At 37.8% G+C, this 21,082-nt stretch overlaps 1 protein-coding gene across 1 annotated transcript in view; it reads right to left on the minus strand.

The window, feature by feature from the left end:
* The window catches only part of LRCH3 (leucine-rich repeats and calponin homology (CH) domain containing 3), a 68,185-nt gene that overhangs the window by 7,327 nt on the left and 39,776 nt on the right, over nt 1–21,082 (minus strand). The window contains exons 9-19 of the mRNA XM_009883407.1: nt 19,194–19,342; nt 16,347–16,423; nt 12,962–13,013; nt 12,166–12,306; nt 10,850–10,897; nt 9,673–9,726; nt 4,725–4,796; nt 3,789–3,837; nt 3,173–3,286; nt 2,410–2,528; nt 705–842 (exon numbers count right to left, since the gene is read on the minus strand). Coding sequence (XP_009881709.1) covers nt 705–842; nt 2,410–2,528; nt 3,173–3,286; nt 3,789–3,837; nt 4,725–4,796; nt 9,673–9,726; nt 10,850–10,897; nt 12,166–12,306; nt 12,962–13,013; nt 16,347–16,423; nt 19,194–19,342 — 1,013 coding nt within the window. The remainder of the gene's footprint in view (nt 1–704; nt 843–2,409; nt 2,529–3,172; nt 3,287–3,788; nt 3,838–4,724; nt 4,797–9,672; nt 9,727–10,849; nt 10,898–12,165; nt 12,307–12,961; nt 13,014–16,346; nt 16,424–19,193; nt 19,343–21,082) is intronic.

A 21,082-nucleotide genomic window follows, 5' to 3' on the forward strand; every position in this document is an offset into this window, starting at 1 on the left:
TCGTTGCTTTCCAGAAAACACTGCAGTTATGCAGAGTAAGAGAAACAACTTCAGAAATTTTTAGTCTTCTCTGTGCGCTTCCTTCCTTGCTCTGAACAGCTCCCAGATACAACAACCTTTTTTCTTGCTATCACAGAGGTATGACTGGATTTATTTTGTTCCAAGAGATGCTGTTCGCCAAGTAGCTTGAGTGTGCTCTGCTAAAATTCCTAAGCAGAGGAATCTGTAGTGCTGTAAAGTGGACACAGGAATCAACCTGGCGTCTCTGCGTGTTTTCACTGTCTTGCGTAGTGGGATCCTAAATGTTGTAGATAATGTATTTCCCTACTATCTGTTTTCCTGAACTTCTTGGACCTTTTGATCTTTTTTGATCTATCTTCTTGGACCTTTTTTGATCTATTTCAGTTCTCATGCTGAACTGTCTCATTTCACTAGCTTTCAAGTCAACATTTCAAGGGAGAACTCGAAAACGTTTAACATTTGCTTACAATCTGTGTTAGAAGTAACTTCATTAAAGTGTAACAAAACCAAATATAATTTATTTTCATGAAACTATAAACCCTTTTTTAGACAGAACAGACGGTTAGTTTTTGCCACATACATTCACAGAGGAGAATGCTGAATTTAGAATTTGTCTGGATTACAGAACTTTGCTGAACGTGATTTTTGACACCTATAAAATATTATCATTATTACATACTTACAACAGCAGGTGAGGGGACGTGAATGCTGGGAACAGATCGGGGACGCACATGATTAGCTAAATGGCATAGAACAACACCATCGGTGAGAGCTGCTCCAAGATCACTGGGCAATGACACTTTCAACCGTGATTCTATATTCTGTAGAAAAGTGAACATGGACACACAAGAAGTAAGATCTGGTTTCCTCCAACTGTTTTATTCTGTAGAACATTTTATAAGAGGCAGAAGTGCCTGCATTACAATCCTCTGCCCAGCCTTGTAACATTTCTAAACAGCTTTCTGAGTAACATCAAGAAAGGCTCTGTGCACAACTGTGGCCCAGAGCTGTCCAGAATCTGGGAGCAATTGAGTTCAATGATAAACAGTTTTCATTGTACAGCACAGGGGACTCAGACAACCATTATTCAAAAATAACGGAAATCAGGGTCTAGGAACAGTATTCCTAATCCTATGTATTCTCAGAGAACGGTTGTGCCAAAGGAACTGAAAATAATTGTCTTTGTTGGCTGGAGGACAACATAGTTAACAAAAGTCAAGACAACATTTTTTCCTGTAAAATAAAACCTGAACTAGTTGGCATAAATAGTTTTTTAAAAAAATGAGGCAGTTAGCATTTGTGTAAGGGACTGAATAAAAATTCAGTTCAGGCTTTTAATCTTATTTCAAATACTGTGTGAATTTCACTGAGTTGTTATGCTGTATCTAAATTTTTTTAAGCATTAAAAAAAAAAAAAATTTAAGCTTACCTGGAAAGTAGAACAAGAGACAGACTACACACAAAACATTCTAAGATAACAAAAGAAAGGGTCTGCAAACAGCAAAAAGTTTTGCTTTGTTTTATTTCAGGTAACTTTCTCCTTTTAGAGAAAGGAGAATGTCCTTACTTTAACATTTACAAAAAGAAGCAACTCTGTCTGTCCATCTGGGACATTTATGGCTTTTAAAATCAGCTTTAATGAGTAGGAATTCTTATTTTTTGAGACAGTTCAAACAATTAATTAGAACACTTCAAGGAATCCTTTCCTGCTCTCCGGAATCTAGTCTGGGGCAAAGCAGAGCAGGACCTTAACGCCATATGGCCTTGTCTATATTCACATGTACTGTCATTGTACCTGGGCACAATCCAGGAGTGTCGTGGCCCTGAACAGACAAAAAGCACAAGTATAAGGAGTATCTGTCCCTCAGATGTTCTGCACTTAACTAAGGATAAGGCAAGAATCAACAGACAGATCCAGAGCAACGCTGTCTGCATGACTGGCAGGAGTCTCTGCGCTCCATCTGCTTTCCTGTGGGCTTTACAGCAAAGAGGAGTTTTAAAAAAGAGATTAAAAGGAAGACAGTGAGGCAACTTCCCAGGGAGTTCCTTACAAGTGTGAAGGCTGATAAGGAAGAAAGAAAGCAAGCACACATTCCTTTTAAAAGCAGAGATCACTGGACACTCCGAAGCAGAAGTCAGCAGTTTATTTTACAGAATTTGAGGCTGACTTTATCCACCACAAAACCCAAAGGGAACACCACTGTGTCCGTCTGAAAGAACCAGACTATACCATTTAATATATATATTTTTAATATATACCATTTAATTTTGATTAGCTGTGCACCATACTGGTTCAGTGAAATTGGTCCCAAACACAGGACAGATCTAGCAGGGTGCACACAATGCATTTACTAAGATGTCCACTTACTGGCTCCTGGCAGCACTTACCTTCCGCAGCTGCTCTATTAGCTCCAGCTCCTCCTCTCGCTGTTTGGAGTTTTGTCGTACTCTGGGGTCTGCAGAATCATTAGCAGGAGACAAGGCACGGGCAGAAGATGAAGTAACAACTAAAAAAGCAGCAGGAAGGACAGAAAATCACTAAGCATGGTTTGGCTGATTGTCCTTCACTGCTGGACTACATGTGCACACATAAGGTTCCAGAATGGGTACAGTGCATTCCTTTTCACAAATCTGTTTCTTTCATTTGCCTATTAATCAAGCCAATGGCCTACTAATCTAAATGAGGTGTTCTATAACACATTTTCCTTTCTGTTTAAATTCTCTTCTGTCTGTTGGCTAATAACCATTCACAAAAGGAGGACAAAGTTTTGCTGGGTGAAGTATGTTGAAACAGTTCAGTTTTTCTACAGAAATTGCAATTTTGTTACATGTGACTGTGCAATGCAAAATTTATCAAGCTGCCTTCATCAGTTGTTAAAGGCTTTTGTGTGTGGCATTTCCTTGGTATCTTTTTAGGTGCAAGCACAGACCAGGAAGAACAAATTCCCACATTTCCACAAATACAACAAAAGACAGCTCTAAATAAAAAATTGCTTGTTCACAAAGTACTTAATGCCATATGTTTATAAATGGAACTCTAAGAGTAGTTTGATGATAATGACCTGAAGTAACAAAACGGTGCAAAACCTAGGTAATTTAGATGTTAATATAACGTAGCAAAACTAGCTAATTTCTGAGCTATATAACCTACCTTTGTTTGCTTCATCCCTGACAGCTGCTCGGAAAAGGAAACTCTCAGGTCGCTGGGAAGGGTTTCTATAGGAAGGCGGGGCTGCATGACCAGGACATGGAGGGGAAAGGTGCACTAAACAAATGTGGAAAGGCACAGGAAAGGAAAGGAGGAAGAAGGAAATGGTTAGAGTTTAAATAGGAAATGGGTTCAGCAATGTGGTAATTAAAAAGAACAAAACAAAAATTTTAACATAATAATGACAAAATAAATTACAGCCATGCATGATAAAAGCGCAGAGCAGGAAAAGGCACTTCCAGGGACACTTGCATGCAAAGCACATTCCACATACCGATTCCAACAACTGTTCTAACTGTTGCTGAATGCATCTGTGTGCCAAAGCCTGTATGAAGGCCTAAACCAGCCAAACCCTATGCTCTGCCCGAGGACACGCTTCATTCCTGTTGTCTCTTCCCTCATGTGTTTCTAAGAAGACCCAAATAACTGGGTAAATTCTCAAACACGGCAGTGCCACATACAGAAATGAGAACACACACTCCCTTCTCTTCATAGAACAAATAAGCAAGCAGGCATTTTGATTTTATTTTTCAGAAAATTTTCTTCCTTTCCCTGTTACCTGTCTGAGTGTTAGGTGAGCCAGGGGAGATGGTAGATCTGTCATCACTCTGTGGACAAAAAAGCAGAAGAGTATAAATGGTCCTAATCTGTAAAAGCTGTGACTACATTTAATTTGCTGTGTTTTAAAAAAGGCTCCATCCATCTAAATGCGTTTCAGAAAAAAAACCACAAATATGAAAAACCACAGTATGTTGTTCCCCAAGTCTCATGTCTGCAGAAAGTGACAAAGTTTTTTCTTTTGCATAAATGACATAATTCCTTTTTTTCTGAGGAAAAAGAATGATGAAACAGCACTGACTGTGCAATGACAGATCTTTGTTTACTCTTCCTTCCACCCAAAACTTCCAAAATATTCTTTGCAAAGGGGACACAGAAAAACAGAGAATTAAATAACAAGCAGAACTTGTATTACAGCAGCACCCATAAGGATATACCTCTTCGACATCTTTGCTAATGCAAAACTGCTATTTACTGAACATCACTCTCCCTAGTGAAACACATTGTGGTTTTATTACAGTGCTTACACAAACGATTTCTTGTGATGAACACATTCAGTATAGCAGTATCCACAGAAGAGAAAGAAATATAGGATACTTGTATCCAGTTGTGAAAGTAAGCTGGTAAAGAATACAACAAAAGTACTTTTGATGAACTCAACTTGGTCAAGAGAAAATCATAAAAAGTGACATCAAAGAAAACCCAGAACCCCTCGGCGCAGAGACTGGTTACCACGTTTTGATAGCTTAGGCCTCCTGCAGCCACAGCCTAAAGCTAAGATGAGGTAATATCTATTACAGTTTAATCAGGTAAATCAGATTCATACCCTACCTGAACCTTTGATTAGAAGCTGACAGACTAACACCTGTCTAAACAGATGTGTGGATCCAAGAGTTTTTTCTTGGCTTTACTGGTGAATGATAATAGCAAGAGATACCTTGACAGGACTGAAGGTAGAGGCATTAGGCAGGGCAGTAGCACAGCTTTCTTGATTCAACCCTGAGAGTGACTGAACGTAGAGAGAAAGAGAAGGCAGTAGCGGTGTTAGCAAGTGGCTGATAGGTCATGCACATGGGAGGAATGCAGCAGACAAGTTAAAAAGGAAGAGGTGATCATGATCACATTCTCAGAAACACTCAACAGGCAACAGATACATACTTGCTGAACTACAGTTAAATGCCTCCCTATCCTCCTGAACTTTCTGGCTAATAAGCTTGGGAAGTGCGATGTTTCTTTTATACACAACACAGTGACATCAAAAGCAGAACTAAGAACAATAACTGAGGTGAAAACTTCTTTAGTAACACCTAATGTAACACCCACTCCATCAGACAAAAGGACATTTTACCCTACAACAGTTTATTCTGAGCCACTGTTCAAAATAGCTTGCTTTTTAATGTTTCAAGTATGTTATGCATTTTTAATAAGTTATTTTCCTATCATCTTTGTAAAAATCAGAGAAACCCACATCTAACAGACGCAAAAATATACACTTTGTGTCTGCCACAAACACCTAATGCCGATCCTTCTGAATTATGCACAAAGTAAATAACATTCCGAGGGTGGAATCTAGCTCTCAGGGAAGATGTCAGTGTAAAGATTCACAGTGTTGTCACAAATAAAGTGCAGCCAAATTTCAATTACAACCAATATTAAAACCAACAAAATAAAAAATGATTTCATGTTTCCAGAATGGGAGCTCCGATGTGCCAATCTGGAAGGCCAAATTCTGTGTCTTATTGAGAGCACAACCAAAATGTTAACACTTGAGGACTGAACGGCTGAAGAATGAAACTATACTTTCTGAAACAGCATTCAAATAGCAAAGTGGCAGTTCAGCACAGGAAAAGAACACCAAATGACACCTAGAAACTCTGCAGATGCGAATGACACACTTGGGAGCATTAATATTTTAAACAATTCACAACTATTCTGCCACTTGAGAACAGTACAGCCAGGAAGGACTAGAAGGAGAGGTTATCCTCTGGGCAAGCCTTAAACGCAAATGTCTTTATGCCCTATGCAGACTTAACAGCTGATCCTCAAAACAGCCTCTTTCTCCACAGCAATGTATAGCAAAAATTGAGGTTTTTTTTTTTTTTTTTAAGAGTTTCAAAATATCACTTGACCTGGGCAAAACATTAGCTACTATATGAGAACAGTAAAATAAACCAGAAGGAGGTGGTCTGTAACATTAACATAACTGTTTATTCCTGTATGAAAAGAGCAACAAAACCTTGACACAGACTAACAAGAAGTCATCACAATCCACGTACCCAGCAGTGAGCGAAGGGGGGGGGAACACGGCACACCACAGGGTAGGACAATCACAACAGCAACACACTGCATGCTCTTCACCTGTTTGCGAGTCCCTGGCCTTCTTTTAATGGTATTGGTGTTATTGTCAATCTCAAACACAAAGAGAGGCTCAAAGCCATTCTGTCAAGGACAGCAAGGAAAGAAAGAGAGGGAAGAAAGGAAGAAGTGAGGCAAAGAACAACTGTAAGAAAAGGTAGCCGCAATACAAAAGGAACCAGGATGCTGCAATTCAGACTTAAAACACTCTACTGCACACGCCGCTCTTGGCCTCTAGGTCTAACACTGAAGTCAGAGAAGTCTCCCTGCGCCAGAAACAACTGTAGATACAGGGACTGCCAAAGCAGAGCCCAACCAGAACTCCGCACCAACCAAATAAGGATATTTTAAGGGAATTTGATTATTAAACATTTGAATACACAAATGGATGCCAACAGTCTGAGAGAAAACTCCAGCATACAAGTTAGCATAATTCAAGTCCTGCTTACTTTACCCATACTATTACTACTTGGAACGCACTGGTGCCTAAAAGCCTTAACTTAAAAAGTTTCAGAGATCCCATGTGCTGACAGTAACATGATGGCCTCAGGCCATGTTTGAGACCACAAGAAGAAAACACAACACAATGAAGGGAGCACAAGGCAGCAATGACACAAAGGTTACGACAGGAAGAGGTCACACCAGCTGCCTGATGCTTATCAAGTATTTCACAGGCTTCACAATAGAGAAATTGAGCAGCAGTGGGGTTTTTTTCCTTCCACAGTACTCACCTTGTAAGGGACAGTTTGGGAGAAAAGAAGATTATAGTTGGGGAAAAATCAGATTTAGAAGCAATCAAGGCTGAAATAATTAGCTAAGTCTGAAGCCTTGATACTATCTCCACAAGTAATCTGAATTGTAATGAATGGGGCTACCCTTGTGAGAAAAGCAAGAAGGATATGACTAATATGAAACTTTGAGTTATACGGCACATTTTCTCAGAGGCCAGTGACTACGTTTCTTCAGCAACATTTTAGCTAGTCTGGCTATAACAGGTCAACATAAAGAAACCCACCAATGTGCAATGAAGTACTACAGCCAAACTCCACTTCACTTCTGATCACAGACATGTAGAAGAACCATACAAGTAAACTGAACTATTAACATTCTTAGAAAGTATGGGTAGTCGTTTTGTGAGTTCAAAGAGACAGCCCTGAAATTGTTTACAAACAGAAGGAAACAGTCAGAGTAACCTATGCAATGTGAATACATTTTAATTAGTGATAAAAGACAACAAAGAGAAGACCAAAAGAAACATGATGTAAGATTTAAAAAAAAGGAGATTAAAAACTTAAATTTTGGTCTTCAGAAAATTTTTGTAAAGCAGTAACAATACCGGAAGAGGGGAGCAGTAAAATAAAAGAAAGCTCACTTGCTTTCCAACTACATATTAGACTTATTACTTCTTTAATCTTTTCCTTACATTTGAGCCGAAAACATTGTTTGGAGCAAAAGAAAAGCAACTGCTCAGTTTAGAGCTCTGATTTAATGAGAGAAAATCCTGAACAAAAGATCTTTTACTATACCTCTGTGTAATTATTCACCTCTTTTGCCACAAAGTGTTATTCCCACACCATAAAGCTAGAACAATCAGTGGAAAATCTAGCAGAACTTTTTTTTTTTTTTAAATTGTTTGAATTCTTTTTTTTTAAACTAGCCTATCCCCAAGTTTCACTGTCCAAAAGTTTTGTAAGGTAAAGTTTACACTACTGCATGCAGTGTTTATGTAGAGAGAGAAAAAGACAGAGAGGAAAGTACCTAAATGGAAAATGTGTACTGAAAACTGCTATTACGGAATAGAATTTTAATATGAAATGCCTCTATACTTTTCTGAGGATGTTTTTTTTCCTCCACCAATCAGACCTAGTTAAATTTCAAATCCATAAGGACAAGGAAAATGCCAAACGCAATGCATCAGAGTAGAAAAAGGTAAAAGTAATTTCAACTCTTATGACAGAACTTTTTTTTTTTTTTTTTTTTTAAAGCAAAGTAATGAACATTTCCTTGTAGTTACCATACAAAATACATTTGTGGAAACAAAAATGCTACAAATTCATGAGCTAGCATGGGCTTAATGTTCCACTTACAATAATTGCCAGAAACAGCTGCCCTGGCATATGTCATCATTAGACACAGTGTGTATTTCCACTACAAAATAGAGCTGCAGAACATCCTTCAGCAGTTCAGAAAACCCAGTATTTCATATACTACTATAGTTAAGTGTTGCTGAAAAGAGCAAAGAATCAAAAGAAAAATGAACAGAGAAATTATTGCTTTCCAATCTAGTTCAATCTTCCCCTACCAGTCTGTCCACATTTTTGTGAAGTGCAAGGATGTAACTTGGTTAAAGACACAAAGGAAACAAACAAAAGTCATGGGATCACACAATCAAATAGAAACGGGGTCCTTAAAGGTGTCTTTAAAATACATTCCAAATATGAATTCACTGACAACAGAGCATCAACATTTAAGCCAAACCACTGCTATTCTCCTATTTCTTATTGTTTACATATGAAAGCGCATTTCAATATGCTAATTGATTGTGATTTCTCTAAACAGGCACATGCATGATCACTAAATCTCTCTGTGTTATTATAAGCTTTCTTTGTCTCCCACACAGCGCTAGTCACGTGAAAGCAGGAAATCCAAAAAGTCTGAATAAAGAGACAGTAAATATCTTGACCAACACATTCTGGAGAGAGATACTCTAACCAAGAGCACTGCCTAAAGAAAATGTAGGCAGATAATGGAAGCACATGAATTAAGAAAATAAATCCCAGGCATGCAGTCATGCAACAACAAGCAAATCGGGTGTATTTTTCTTTTATAGACATGGATTATGGCATTAATTATATTCTTTAATTATGCTACATCACTAAGATGCCATAAAGGAAGAAATAGCATAAAACATGAATTACGTACATAAACGTTTTCATTTTTGCTAAGTGTTGAAAATGGATTATTTTTAAGACACCTTCATCAATAAACAATAAAAGGGTATGAGGAACATTTAATGATTTGTAGCATTGATATGTAGGGCAGTTTTTCCCTGTGCTATGCTATGGTTACCAAGATACTAAGTATTTCTAAGCAGCGTGTGCAGGATGCAGACAACTTAAGTAGAAGGCTGTACTCAAAGCAATAAAATTGCTTACTTGACACTGAAGAGCACATCAATTAGGAAGCAAGCTAAACAGAGTAGAAATCAAACCAGAACAACTATAGGTGAATTTTTCATTTTAGAAGCTGTTCTTTACTATCAGTAATTTTCTCCTGCTCTCAGCAAAGGATATGCATAAATTATTTTGTGGAAAAACATCACTATGTTATAAATAAATGGCTGACAGTACAAGTATGAACATAGTCATAATATTAAAGTTCACAGCTAAGCTTCTTAGAAGGTAGTCATGTTTTATGCTATTTAGATTAGCTCTAAAAGAGTTGGTCTAATCTGAGACAATTGTAACACGTTGTTATTTCTATGCTCTAGAATCTGCCACACAAAAAGGCTGTTACGTGCAGGATCTTACCACTAACAAGGCACTATCATCAGTATGCTGAGACCTTCTGGATGGAAAGGGACACTGGGAGGTGGGAGAGATGGAGTAATGTCAGAAACACAGAATGGCAGAAACACAAGGTATGTGAACACATAGACATTTTGGAACACATACTGCTTGTTTATAGCATTGTGAGGCTTTTTAAAAAAAATCCATAAAGCATATGTAACTCTGTAGGAACATATATAGCCACATGACCCATGACTTATAGTGTATTCATATTACTTAAGGAATCAATTATTCGGCTTTCTGTGTTGTCTCAAGCAAATACAGGCAAGTATGTATTCACAGTTCTTACTGTGGTAGAACAAAGGAGCCTTTAATAGAATAAATTAAGAACAGAAGAACATTAAGAAAGAAAAGGAGCAAAAACTATTTCAATTACTCCATGTTTCGGTAATCTTCTAACAAAAAAGAGTCAGTTGGAAAATGCTGCTAAAGAACTATTTATATTCATTATATTATTAAAAATTTTGATCTACTTAACACTGCCAAGTGAATTATCTTTCCCTGGAGGAAAGTGGGGATGGCAAGCAGTGGAAGAGCTATCACTGCATAAATCTGACGCAGAGGACAAACAGGTATCATCGGCTCAGCTCTGTATATTCTAGAAGACTGAACCTTGCATGATTTGTGTTCCCTACTGACTTACTGGTTTTGATTATAAAACTACAATAGAATAATACTTTTAAAAAATGTTTTTATTTATTTTTCTGATAGTCCTCAAAATTCTAATGCTTAATCTTTCTGGGGCAACTGGTGATCTAACGATAGGAAACTGGGAGAAAACAGATCAATGAAGGATGACTGTAACACAATAACTTGTCTGAATACTCCCGTTAGAAAGCAAACTCTAGTGCTTGCAAGGAGCATCTTAAAATGAAGCATGAAATGTATTTTCTGTATAGAACATAAAAAACATACAATAAAACAGCACACTTGGACAGACAATATACATGAACAGAAGGAAATATAGACTGGTCCCATGAGCCAAAAAAACCCAACCCAAGGCTTAATAAGAAGTGTGAAAAAACTATGCTATAACCCAGTCCTGAAGAGTTCTCCACGATCAGGAAAATAGCGCTGATGGAGGGAGCTAAGAATTCAGGTGCTGACATCCCTAATAATACTCTTATTGGACTCTTACCTCACTATCCAGAGGACTTTGCTTCTGAGGACTTAAGGATGCTTTTTGCTATAGAGAAAAAGGAAAAATGAAAGACCAATTTGAAAGAACGTGACAGAGAAACAAAAACTCAGAACAAGACAGCATAATTTGAAGTGTTTTAACACACAAGAAGTCTTAGCTGTTAAATAAAACATGCACTGGGGAAATTTCAAATTCCCAGTGAGCTGACACTTCACTGATACTATTACTACAAAAACAGCCTTTATTCCATACAAAATAAAAAAAAACTAAATTGTTTTTGCATATTAAAGATGCATAATAAACCCAAAATATAACCCCAGGGAGGAATTTAACTGCTGAGAATAAGGTGCTCAAGAATAACAAAGGCAACAGAAGAAAAAAATACCAAGCAAAAATCCCCGAAAGCTCATCAATGAATAAAATGCATCCTAAATATCTGAAGTCTTTAACTGAAAGACTGAGCTGAATCTTTAATAAAAGCAGCTTTTCTAGAAAACATTGCCAGGGGCCTGAGATAAGTTGGTGCTAATGAAAAGCCTAGTTTAGAAAAAGGGTTTTAGCTGCCTGAAACTAACTTTATACATTACATAAATGCAATATAACATTCTTTTCCTCTCTGCAGACCACCCTAAGCCCATAACATTAACTGTAACATCTATTAAATTTGTGATGGTGAGATTTGGGTAGGTCACCACAGCAGTGAACAGTACAATAAATTTAAGACTACTAGCATATAAACAAGTTTGCATGTAAAGCAACAGACTGCTTCACTTCCTCTTTCACTGCAGTCAATGTGGAGACACAGCGCCCACGGAGTATCTGATGTACCATACGTTTGCACCCATGCTTTACCTGGGGGCAACTTATTTATGCATCACAAAAATACCAAAATAGATCAGGCAACATTATCTTCCTGTGTGTATGATTACTTTCTTCTCTGCTAAATTTGTCTTCAAAATTAAATTGCCTCTACGCCTTCTCAAATAAAGACCCCTTCTTTCTTAATACCAATCGTGCAACATCGATGCAAATGAAAAATTGAGAGAACGAGGCAGACTACATAAAACCAGAATTCTTTACAACAACCACATTTCGGGTAAATCTCTTCTGTCTTTCTCCCCACTTCTCGTTTTCTCTATGTTAAGCTGCAGCACCAACACTGAAGGGAATTAAATGCTATTTGTCCATTTTCTTTATAAAGTGCCACGCACACCCAAGAGTGAAACGTACAAGTTTCACAAGATCTTGGCAATTGACTTTCATTAAGGGATTCGGAAAACATAAAGTGTCAAGTAGATACTAAAAGGAGATACCTTCACAAAGTCAAGCACGGCTTCTCTCTGGATCTGTTTTGTTCTCATCCTTTCCTCCTCGTACTGAAGCGCGGCTAGCTGTGCCTCCCGACGGGTACGCTCTATGTGCCTGCGGTGCAGCTCGGGATCTGTATTAGTCACCTGGAACAAAACAGTGCACCAGGCTGTAAGGACAGAACTACACAGGGTGAAACAGATGGGTTATGGAGAAACAGTCCATGCCTTATAGCTAACATAAGTTTGGTTTTGCATCACCTTAAACACTGTGTTGAGTTTTGAGCCCCTTCCTTCATGAAAAAGATTGAGATGCTGGAGCGTGTCCAAAGATTAGCAAAGAAGCTGGTGAAGGGTCTAGAGAGCAATTCCTGTGAGGAGTGGCTGAGGGAGCTGGGGGTGTTTAGTCTGGAGAAAAGTAGGCTGAGAGGAGACCTTAGCACTCTCTACAACTTCCTGAAAGGAGGTTGTAGCAAGGGGTGGGGGGTTGGTTTCTTTTCCCAAGTAACAAGCGACAGGACAAGAGGGAACAGCCTCAAGTTGCACTCAGGGGAGGTTTAGATTGGATATTAGGAAATATTTCTTCACTGAAAGGGTTACCAAGCATTGGAACAGGCTGCCCAGGGATGTGGTTGAGTCACCATATCCAGAGGTATTTATTTAAAAGACATATAGATGTGATGCTTAGGGACATGGTTTAATGGTGGACTTGGCAGTGTTAGGTTTATGGTTGGACTCAATGATCTTAAACGTCTTTTCCAACTTAAATGACTCTATGATAAGAATAAAATAGTAGAGTTACCTGACTGTGGTGACTTGATAGAGAGAGAAAGTAAGGTGAATCAGCCGTGGGCCTGACAAATGGAAGAACAGAGAGTAGACTTTTTGTCTTAAATACAAACAATTTTTCATACATGAGTTGTCAGCAACACACGAGTATCTTGTAAAATCTAGAACTGTAACTGTTTACTAAGCTAAGCTCTTAAACCAGGTGCTGCAATGATGATTTAACTCATTGTGCATGGCAGATTTTCTGCAGTCATTTCTATCTCTCCTCCGGAATTACGATAAAATTCCTTTGCAGCTCAAGATGTATCAGTGGGATTGTACGTTTGGCCTATTACATCGAGATAACCAATACTTTATACCCATTCTCTAAAAGCTGGTTAAGTAACCAAGCCATGAACTTTTCAGATTATCCTCATTTATAGAATCTGGTTACTATGGTTATTTAGGGGGGAAAAATTAAATAAAATCAAGCAGCAGAAACAATATGTTTCTTTTCCCTACCTCTCTGTCCTGTCCATATAACTCCTTTGTACTTGGTGATGTTCTCTGTCCTGCATCAAATTTAGAGTTTCAGGTCTTCGTAATTCATCAGTATCCCTGTGGGTAAACACCAGGTGGAACAGGGATTGGCCGCTGATGCATATAAACTACTGTCAGATGAATTATTCTCTAGATTACAATGGTTTTGTAAAAGTAATTGCCTAGACAATTAACTTCAGATAACCACAAAGGCGAAACTTAGGATGACTAAAGAAATCATGTTGTGATACCAAGTCAGATCACAAACACTGCAGTTCATAATCAAATAAATATAACTTGCTTAATTAACAATGATTTCAAAATATACAAAGATGGAATCTCTCTCTTAAGACTATGTTCTCGTTATTGTAGCCCTTATTCTGCTCTGGAAAGAATGGAATTAGTTTCTAGCATCCTCTAATATTTTCAGAACAAATCTGCTCACTTCACCAATCAAGCTGTCAGTATACAAGCCATCAAAGCGACAAAGGAAACAATAACTGATCTGTCTCTTATCCATCATATCCAAAATAAAAGAGAAATTTTGCAGTCAGTTCTTTGGTAGAAGACAGCTGCTAGCACTGAAACAATTCCCAAGGTCCACAGTCTACATTATGTTCCCTGCCATGTTGCTTCCTTGAAAGAAAGTAGATGGAAATTGAGTAGTTTTGACAGCCTACACTCTGCAACCTTCCCTCCTGGGGCAGCTATGGAATAGACAGACACTTACCAATGGATTTCCAAAAAATGCCAGTCATGCTGCCTGTGTGTAGACTTACTACCTATCCTACACAGAGAAGCTTAAGAGATGTGGAAGACCCATACGCTACAGGTCTCCTCTGTTACTTAAATTAGCACTGATGCACATGACAAATCCATTTCTGTGCTGTTTTGAACGGACGTGACTGGTTTCAACCGAGTGCCAAGAAGCATATTCAGACCAGAGTACACACAGCTTTGCTGCATCAGAAATGCACCAGTCTGGCCAGAGCCACAAACTGTATTTACTGAACTGAATCAACTAACGTAAGTACTCTCGAGATGAAGTCTGCATTACATCCAACTCTTAAGAGTTTTAACAGCTTCAGCATGCTGAAGAAAAAAAAAGAGGCTGCCTGCCAAGGCACTTGCACAGAATTATTGTGGAAGCAGTTTATAGCTTGTGGCTGCCACAAATGAAATATTTGACTAATACAAGCTTAAAATGTAAGAAATTACTCATTGTAATACAGCTGTTTTTACACAATTTTGAAGGCAATAACCATATGACCTGGTTTTAGTGCCTCATTAAGAATTTCACTCTGTCGCAGCATAATATGAAGAAGCTACAATTCATTTAGATCTTTGATTAACTACTTCTGCATGATGATCTGCTGCCATCCTTCAGTTAAATTTTGAAAACACTGGGCACGCTAGTGAACTACAATTTCTTTTATCATTAAAATCTCCCTATGTAAACAGCAGGTCTTCGCTGGCTAACTAGCCTTCTCTTATTTCCTTCAGGTATGTCATGGAATCCAGTGTTTGTAAGGTCTAGTTATTTCCACGTTGACCACAAATGTTCAAATAGAAAAATAAGCAAACAAACAAACAAATCAGTCTTGCAAACCAAGAGCACTCTCTTTCTTTGCGGAGAACACATCAGACTGCTGTATTATTTTATGCCTTACCTGTAGACACCTGTAGACACAGGATAATGAATGCTGATATATGCTGAAGGAGTTACTCTATATCAGTACAGCTACTGTATCTGCACATTTACTGCACATTTCAAAATCACAGAATCACAGAATGATAGAATGGTTTAGGTTGGAAAGGACCTTCTTCCGACTTATTAAAATGTTGCCATAACTCTGGAAAAAAATTACACACTGTTCTTGATTTCATTTTCTCTTGCAATACCATTTTAGAATGCCATTAAAAATTAATTTCTACTGACAGCGTAAGTAATGACATACTTATGGCTAGCAGTTGAGCTTTTTTTTTTTTAGTATTCCTAGTACAATTGTGCTGCTTTTCTGCTAAGTCCTTGCACATTCACTTTCACTCCACAGAATACTGAAATGCTTCAAAGGCATATTAAAGGATCTATCAATTTTGATCTTAGTTCCATGAGCAAGAACTTTTGATCTTAGTTCCATTTGCTTGTCTTCTGTTCTTTTAACTAGACACCCAAAAGTCTATTCTCAAACCTAACCACCTCATTTATATCCTGTCCAACTCCAACCCATATTTTATGGATAAGCATTCCCTCCAGTAAGTCAAGTAATCATTAAAGAGTATGGATATAATTCAAAAAGTCTACTTCATTAAACTAAGCAACCTGTTTCCAGCATTTACTCCCATTCTAACACTTCTTCCCCTTGATCTAAGTTCATGATTATGGCACAGAAAAGCACATATTCAATTAAACTAAACCCCTACAGTACTACAAGTACCAAGAGTCCACTGAGAACATGACCTCATAGCACACCAGATACTCCACAGCAACTCTCTTTATGCTTCCCCTAAACCAGCAGTACATATATCCTTCTGTCCTTTATGTAGTCTATCCCAAGTCAACTATTTAATCAAAGCACAAATTAAATCATTTAAAGCAGATATTAAATCAATTTAAAAGTATATGCTTTAATTTGTCAGATTTCTTTAACCAACCAATTTAAAGCTGAGCATTGGCCTAGAACAGCCAAGCCTTTTGGTCACTGCCATTATTAGAATACAAATACCTAATCTGGGGCAGTAACTTACAAATAAAGTGCCGTGCACATCTCTGGTGAAGCAACAGATAACAATGTCATTTTCTAAACACATTCAGTAAGTAAGTGCTCTGCATTCATCATGAAACTTTGGAGAAAATTACTGTTACCACATATTCTTACCTGTTTTGATGTAGATATCGTCTTGTATCCTCTGTTTTCTGAAATTCTCTGATGGAGACAGGCTTTACTGGTGAGCCCTAAGCAAAACAACACAGAAGACTATTAGCAACTTGTTCAGAATACTGCACATTAATGCCAAAGAATCTCTTCATAGAGCAACATTTGTAACTACTGGTATTCAAAATATCTGACAAAGAACCACAAAACACAACTCAGGGATGTTCATTTCTAACTAGGCAAGCTCACGTTTTTTTTTTTTTCTTCCGATTTAAAGAAACTTTAGTTTCAAGATTAAATATGCCTATTGATAAATTTAAGAGTTTAAAAACTTCCACTATGAAGAATCATGCAGAGAAATAAGAAATAGTTAACATCACTTAGAAGAAACATAGAGTTAAAGTCTGAAGAACACATAATGTAAGTGTATAGCAATGCAGTTTGGACTTTCAGAAACACAGGATACAATACCTGATGCTCTCTTATGATGCCACAAAGACACAGAGGGAATAAGAAAGCAAAACATGGGATGAATGAGAACATCTCAGGCTTAATTTGAGCTATGAAATGATTTATCCCATTGGGAACAGAGACATACTGCCCTTGGTGTTACTTTAAAATTTTTACTGATACCCATTAATGTAGGAAAACGGAAACTTTTCAAGATTAATTTGCAAATTTTCACTCATGCTTGCATGTATGTTGCTATATCGCATACAGTTAGCCTTCCTAAGTAGTAGAATATTTTGGATTGTCTTTATAGAGAAACTACTACTTCAGTTATAAACAAACAATGTAAGTTTAATTGTTGTAGATAGATACAGATAGATCTCTATGAATAGCTTTTTTGATGTTGATCAATGTTTTTCATTATCTATAGCAAAGAGCCCTTGGGTTGTATTGCCAATAGGTGACCTTACTGAGTTTTGCTCTTGTGTCTGTGCTTCAAATGGCATCAGCTTTTGTGATTTGATATTGAATTTACGAGATCTGCAAAATGAATTCACCTCTCAGATATCTGTGTCACTGATTTTAAACACAGTAAACAGTACTATAAAGTGGGAAAAATATGGACCAGGCTCCTACTTGAATACTAAAGATCCATGTTCGGTTTTGGTTTTCGTTTTTTTTTTTTTCTTCTTTCCTCAAAGAGCAAATACCTTTCTGCTTCAAAATACAAAAAAACTTTGAAAGGATACATTTGAATCACAGCACAATAGGTACCGCTTAAACATGGCAAACACAAAGATTTTCTCAGACAAGTTATTCATGTAGTATGTACAATAAGCCACTGAACTGTATAGCTGAGTACATAGGTATTAATTAAGACTGACAGAACACAGAAGGAAACATTATGTGGCTGAAAACCTGTTTCTATAGGTCCGATTTCTGAGGACACTTTCCAAAAGTGTTCCATCCAAATAGCTTATCAGGGAACAGTTTTCTCCATGTGTTCACAGCAGTGGCTGCTACAACTGGAACAATGGCATCTTCCAGTTGTGGCATTCATATAATTTCAAAGCAACTCTAGTGAATTTTATTAAAGTGCACACTAATCCTTGTGCAGCTAGAAAGCTACGAAATGACATGAGCTAAAGAAAAGCGACAGTAACTTTACTGGAATCATTGCCCTTCTCTGCACCAGAACATCATTTCGATACAGTAAGCAATCAATTAAAGCAGCTATTATTAGCCTCGAATATTGTGAATGCTGTCAAAAAATATGTGAAAACTAACTTCATCCTTATGTTGCGGGGAAATGGGTGCACACATCCTGACTCTCAGGAATTACATTGCTGTTACTGTTACTGAGATTTCTAAAACGCAGCATTCCAGTGCAAGTATTACATGCCAGCTCAAACAGAAAGATATTTGAGAATAAAAATGAAAAAGATACTGTTCAGACTTGTTGGGAAAAAAGATCAGAGAGGCTAGTTCTGCTCCCCCCTGCCGCTGCCTTTTTTTCTGTGAGAGGAGAAAACAAGGCAGTGTCCAGAGCTACTCATGTCTGCTCCTAGATATTCGTAAAAATCTTCTAACCTGTCTAGCAAGAATTTTACCTATTGTTCATTTAATCATATACTTTTACTGACTGAGAACAGTTTCACGTCAGGTTTATCTGAAACTACAGATGATGGGTTTTGTTCAGAAAGGTGACTATATACATAACCAAGTCTGTACCTGTAGGTTCGAGCCTTGTTCAATAGTAAGAGAGAAAACAGTTTGCTGCAAATAGTAGGCTTTCTGAAACGGCTGAATATGTAAGTTAGTCTAAACTTAAAATTGGTACTCAAGACAGTAAGTTTCCTGGCAAATAACTTATAGTCAACACAAACAGCCAAATTAATGGAGCTGCAAAATTCCTGTACTAAATCTTTACACAATCAGCATTCTTCCCTTGAGAAAGCTGGTATATATTCAGTACTACCAAGTAAAAGTTAAAAATTTTCTAGATATCAACATTAGCAGCTGGAAACATCAACTTCAGTGTTTTCTGAAGAGAACACTCCATTTGAAAAAACATTTACTTCACATATGCCTAAAGCACAAGCTTGCAAGAACTTACATGACAGGAAAACAGTGTGGCTGCCTTAGACTTATTCCACATATCCCAAAGGGTCCCATTCCCACTCAGGAGCAGCTTAACACTCCAGCTCTGACACTCCACAAAGCAAAGCACTGTCGTCTTCCCCCAGATCAGACGCAATATTTAAACAAACAAACAATCTTAAAAAATACCCCAAACCCAAAACGAACTCAAAGAAAACCTCTGAGGACAAGAAGCATTAATACCATCACAAAGGCTTTCCTGGGGCATATGAATTTATCTAATTTAAGTAAAAGCACCACCTCATTAGAGATTCGCCGCTGGTCAATATATGCCATGAATTGTGAGCTGAGGCTGTCTGAGTCCATGCACTTGGGTTGCCTCACCTCTTCCTCCTCCTCTTCTGTGGCACAGCTATCAATATAGTCGATCTGATCGAGATCATGTTCCACTTGACATACATACACAAAGAAAACACCCATAATTAGATAACCAAACCAACCATGGAAAAAAAAAACAGCACAAAAGCAATGTCAGAAACTAAGGCCCTACTGTTTTTCTTCCATCTGGGAGAGTTCAGCCTGAAAGCTCTTGAATTTTGCTTGGCCCACTAACATTTGTTAAACATGAGATTTTGAAATAATGATAAAACTAATGGTTTTTAAATAGCAATGAGAAACAGGAATCAAGCACATAGTTTTAAATTGTTGGCTGCAGACACTTTTGCAGTGACTGAAAGAGTAAAGTAAATACTGTGATTTTTTTTTCAATACCAAAACTATCTATCAAAATCTATCAACTAACACCAAGACTGTACAATGATTTGTGTATATTTTGAATCGTTTTTCTTGTTTCTAATTCATCTCTGTCAGAAAAATTAGAATGGATAGGACATATACGTCTACTATTTTTACTACTACAACAAAACAGAGGGCAGCATGTCCAAGTTATCTGGATGCAAATACAATAAATATAAAAAGTGTATGTGGAAATAGCGAAGGACAGCACAGAGAGCAACAAAATCCCTCTAAAACAATATAAAAGCATCTGCAAGGAGGAATGAATAAATAAATTAGGAACCACCAAAATGAGAGCAAGAAACAGCAGAGTTTGGTTGGTATTGATTTTCCCCTGTGTGGGTGATATTATGTAGGGCAATTTTTTCACTTGTCACTGCTTTTACACATTCTGCCCAGGATTCTGAGAGTCATGACATTGAGCATACTACCCTGGAGAAAAATACTGTGCTGGGGATGCAGGGGAAAGCATAAGCGCCTTTTCTGAGCACCAGAGCTTTCTTTTTCTTAAAACTCTCCCCAAACTTGTTCCAGACTCTCTTGCAGACATTCTTTTTCTACTCCCCCGCCCCTTTCCTGCTTGTCTAAAACAGACTTCTCTCTGCCTTACCACACAATCTAGCAACCGTTACTACCAAAGCCACCTCCTCTGCTACTATAACCATCCAAACCAGCATTCCTATATACTTTGGCTTCATAAAATCTCCATCTCAGTTTCAAATCTTAAAAAAACTCTACCAAACCAAACCAAAACAAACCCCTACTTCTTTCCAGCCTTGCTTTTCAAACTTAAATGATAATAATGATACAGTAGACGGTGAAAGACCTTAGTTTCTGTGTTAGGAACACAAAATTGGAAAGGATCTCCTGGATCACTGACAGCCCCATGCTATGGCTTGTGCCCCTCTCAGATACTCCTACATACGAACTGACTGTGCTCTATCTTAAAAGACTAGTGAGGGATTTTGAAATCCCTCGTGTACAAAACCCAAAGAACAAAATAAAGTTAGTCTTAGAGGCAGAGCTGGCAGCACGATCTGTTATTAAGGTTGCCCACAGCTTCCTATAGCACCATGTCTTCAATTCTTCTAACTTTGCCGGAATTTAACTGTTTGAACTGAATATTTTGTCTGTTAATGTGTAAAAGAGTGTGAGTCAACCAAAAAGTTTCAGTATTTCTAGAAGGTGGCAAATAAAGCAAAACATTGTGACAGAGAATAAATCCAAGAAAAGAAGATGGTAAAAGATGAAGAGGGGGACGAGGAGGGAAGAAAGAAGAAAAAGCAGAAGTTGGGCACAGAAGATTACAACTATCTGGGAAGAGTGACACTCAGACAGGGAATCTGAACTGAAGCCATTAGGGAAAATGGAAAACAGGAAGCAGCTGACAAAAA

The sequence above is a fragment of the Charadrius vociferus genome, unplaced genomic scaffold (assembly GCF_000708025.1).
Source record: "Charadrius vociferus isolate BGI_N301 unplaced genomic scaffold, ASM70802v2 scaffold214, whole genome shotgun sequence".
NCBI lineage: Eukaryota > Metazoa > Chordata > Aves > Charadriiformes > Charadriidae > Charadrius > Charadrius vociferus.